Below are 1724 nucleotides of genomic sequence, written 5' to 3' on the forward strand. Positions count from 1 at the left end.
AGCTAGTTGCTGAGGTAACGAATTGTAATGTTCCGCGCCAGCTCCACCTCCGCTCAAATTCGCCAGGTATCAGCCGTATTTTATTCGACTCCGCATGGTTGTAGTATCGAGATAGGGAGACGAAGGTTCTTAGTCTTTATTTGTTCTTGCTGGGACGGATTTCCAGTTTCCTGTTTGATGAGCCACATTTTAACGAAGTCCGAACATTCCACCACTTTAAACATGGATGGAAAGTATCGTGGGCCAGATTGGGAATGACACGCGTTATCAATTTCGATGCTTTTACGTAAGACAAACTAAGAATTGAATTTTGTTGCTGTGCTGCGACAGCCGACTCACTCATCGATTTCAGAAGTTTACAACTTATCATAATTATATTGACCTTTAGCACAATATAGCTGTCCGAATTCTGGCTGCGAGTTGTTCAGTGAATGCATACCTTTTAAGACGCTTTTTGACGGGAAAACTAAAAAAAAAGTGGTAGTTTGGAAAAAAACACTCCAGGGTGGAATTCTCGGTGACTAAGAATATCCGTCTTTCATAGCCCTTTAAGATTGACCAAATGCCTCTAAGATGTCACTGACTTCATCTTCTTCGCTGTCAGCGTCAGGCGCATCAGCTCTGCCACATCGTCCACTGTCAGACGCATTTTCAGCTCCATTTTTCGAATATATGGAACTGTTGAACGAACTCATTTTGGCCGATGGTACGAATGACGAACAGCAGTGGCCACTGACAGACATCCACAGTCTAAAAATCAAAATTGCGTTTAGCATTGGTAAAAGCATTCTATTCCGAAGCTTTGATTTTACACATTTCATTATAGAAAACGCTCTCTCAACGTCTGCGTTGCTGATAGGCAAACTCAGCAACGACAATGCCCACTTTGCCCGATCCTGAAAGACTGGCTCTCCAATAGGGTCGTGAAACTGAAGCACGTGGACCCAGAACTCAGAGGAGTCTTTTGGAAGTTCTCCACCACAATGTTCATTCAAATCAACCTCGAGCAGGCGTCTCCACTGGTTTTCCATGTCTCCAAATTCTGTCACTGGAATCACACTAAGAGGTAGGTCGGCGAACCTGGGTCTAGTCTGAGATAAACATATTGTCGGGGAGAGAATTCTCAATTTCAGAAGGGAATCAATGGGAAGAGGTAAACGTTTCAGAACTGAACTTGCAGCCGTCTTGAGAAAGCCGTAACAGTGAAGCTTTATTTCCTCTTTCATCTCGCTTGGAAGATCAGCTTCGGTTATTTCAGAAGGAAACATATGCCCAAAGTCTACGTGGTCGACAGGAAGGTAGTAAATTAGAAACTCATGGTTGACGTTCAGGGACACTGCAGAGGGCTGAAGGATCCTGCGCAGGATGCACATGACCAAATCTTTCAGCTCTTGAAATAGACGAAATTGGTCTGCATTTGAATGTTGAAATAGTATGTTCACCCTCTGAAAGTCGGCCAATAGCGGTTTCAGAAAGACAATGTATAGACGGTTGCGCTTATCACTGTACATTTCGTGTAAAGTTCTTGCAGTATAGCACCGCTCTTTTTCCTTGGCGATGCGGAAATGTGTTGTCAGTTCGAGGTATTGCTCATCAACTCTACACATTGCGGTGTATCGCGACAACCAGCGTGTACTTGAAGGGGCCACAAGTTTGAGGGGCAAATTTCCATGATTTATCAGCCTATATATCTGGCCGTACGCGTCCCTTCGCACCGGGCTTAC

At 44.3% G+C, this 1724-nt stretch overlaps 1 protein-coding gene across 1 annotated transcript; it reads right to left on the reverse strand.

Moving 5' to 3' along the window:
* Window positions 1-548: 548 nt before the first annotated feature.
* Window positions 549-1514, reverse strand: LOC148939048 (uncharacterized). The gene has a single exon (XM_089107350.1). The coding sequence runs from the start codon at window positions 1509-1511 to the stop codon at window positions 549-551; it is 963 nt and encodes a 320-aa protein (XP_088963476.1). The 5' UTR covers window positions 1512-1514.
* Window positions 1515-1724: the final 210 nt, after the last annotated feature.

The sequence above is a fragment of the Artemia sp. Qi Xiang Cuo genome, unplaced genomic scaffold (assembly GCF_049724085.1).
Source record: "Artemia sp. Qi Xiang Cuo unplaced genomic scaffold, ASM4972408v1 HiC_scaffold_22, whole genome shotgun sequence".
Classification (NCBI taxonomy): Eukaryota; Metazoa; Arthropoda; class Branchiopoda; order Anostraca; family Artemiidae; genus Artemia; species Artemia sp. Qi Xiang Cuo.

Excerpts from the sequence above, each read along its gene's own strand:
- LOC148939048 (XM_089107350.1), bottom strand. The coding sequence starts at position 1,511 with ATGTACAGTGATAAGCGCAACCGTCTATACATTGTCTTTCTGAAACCG.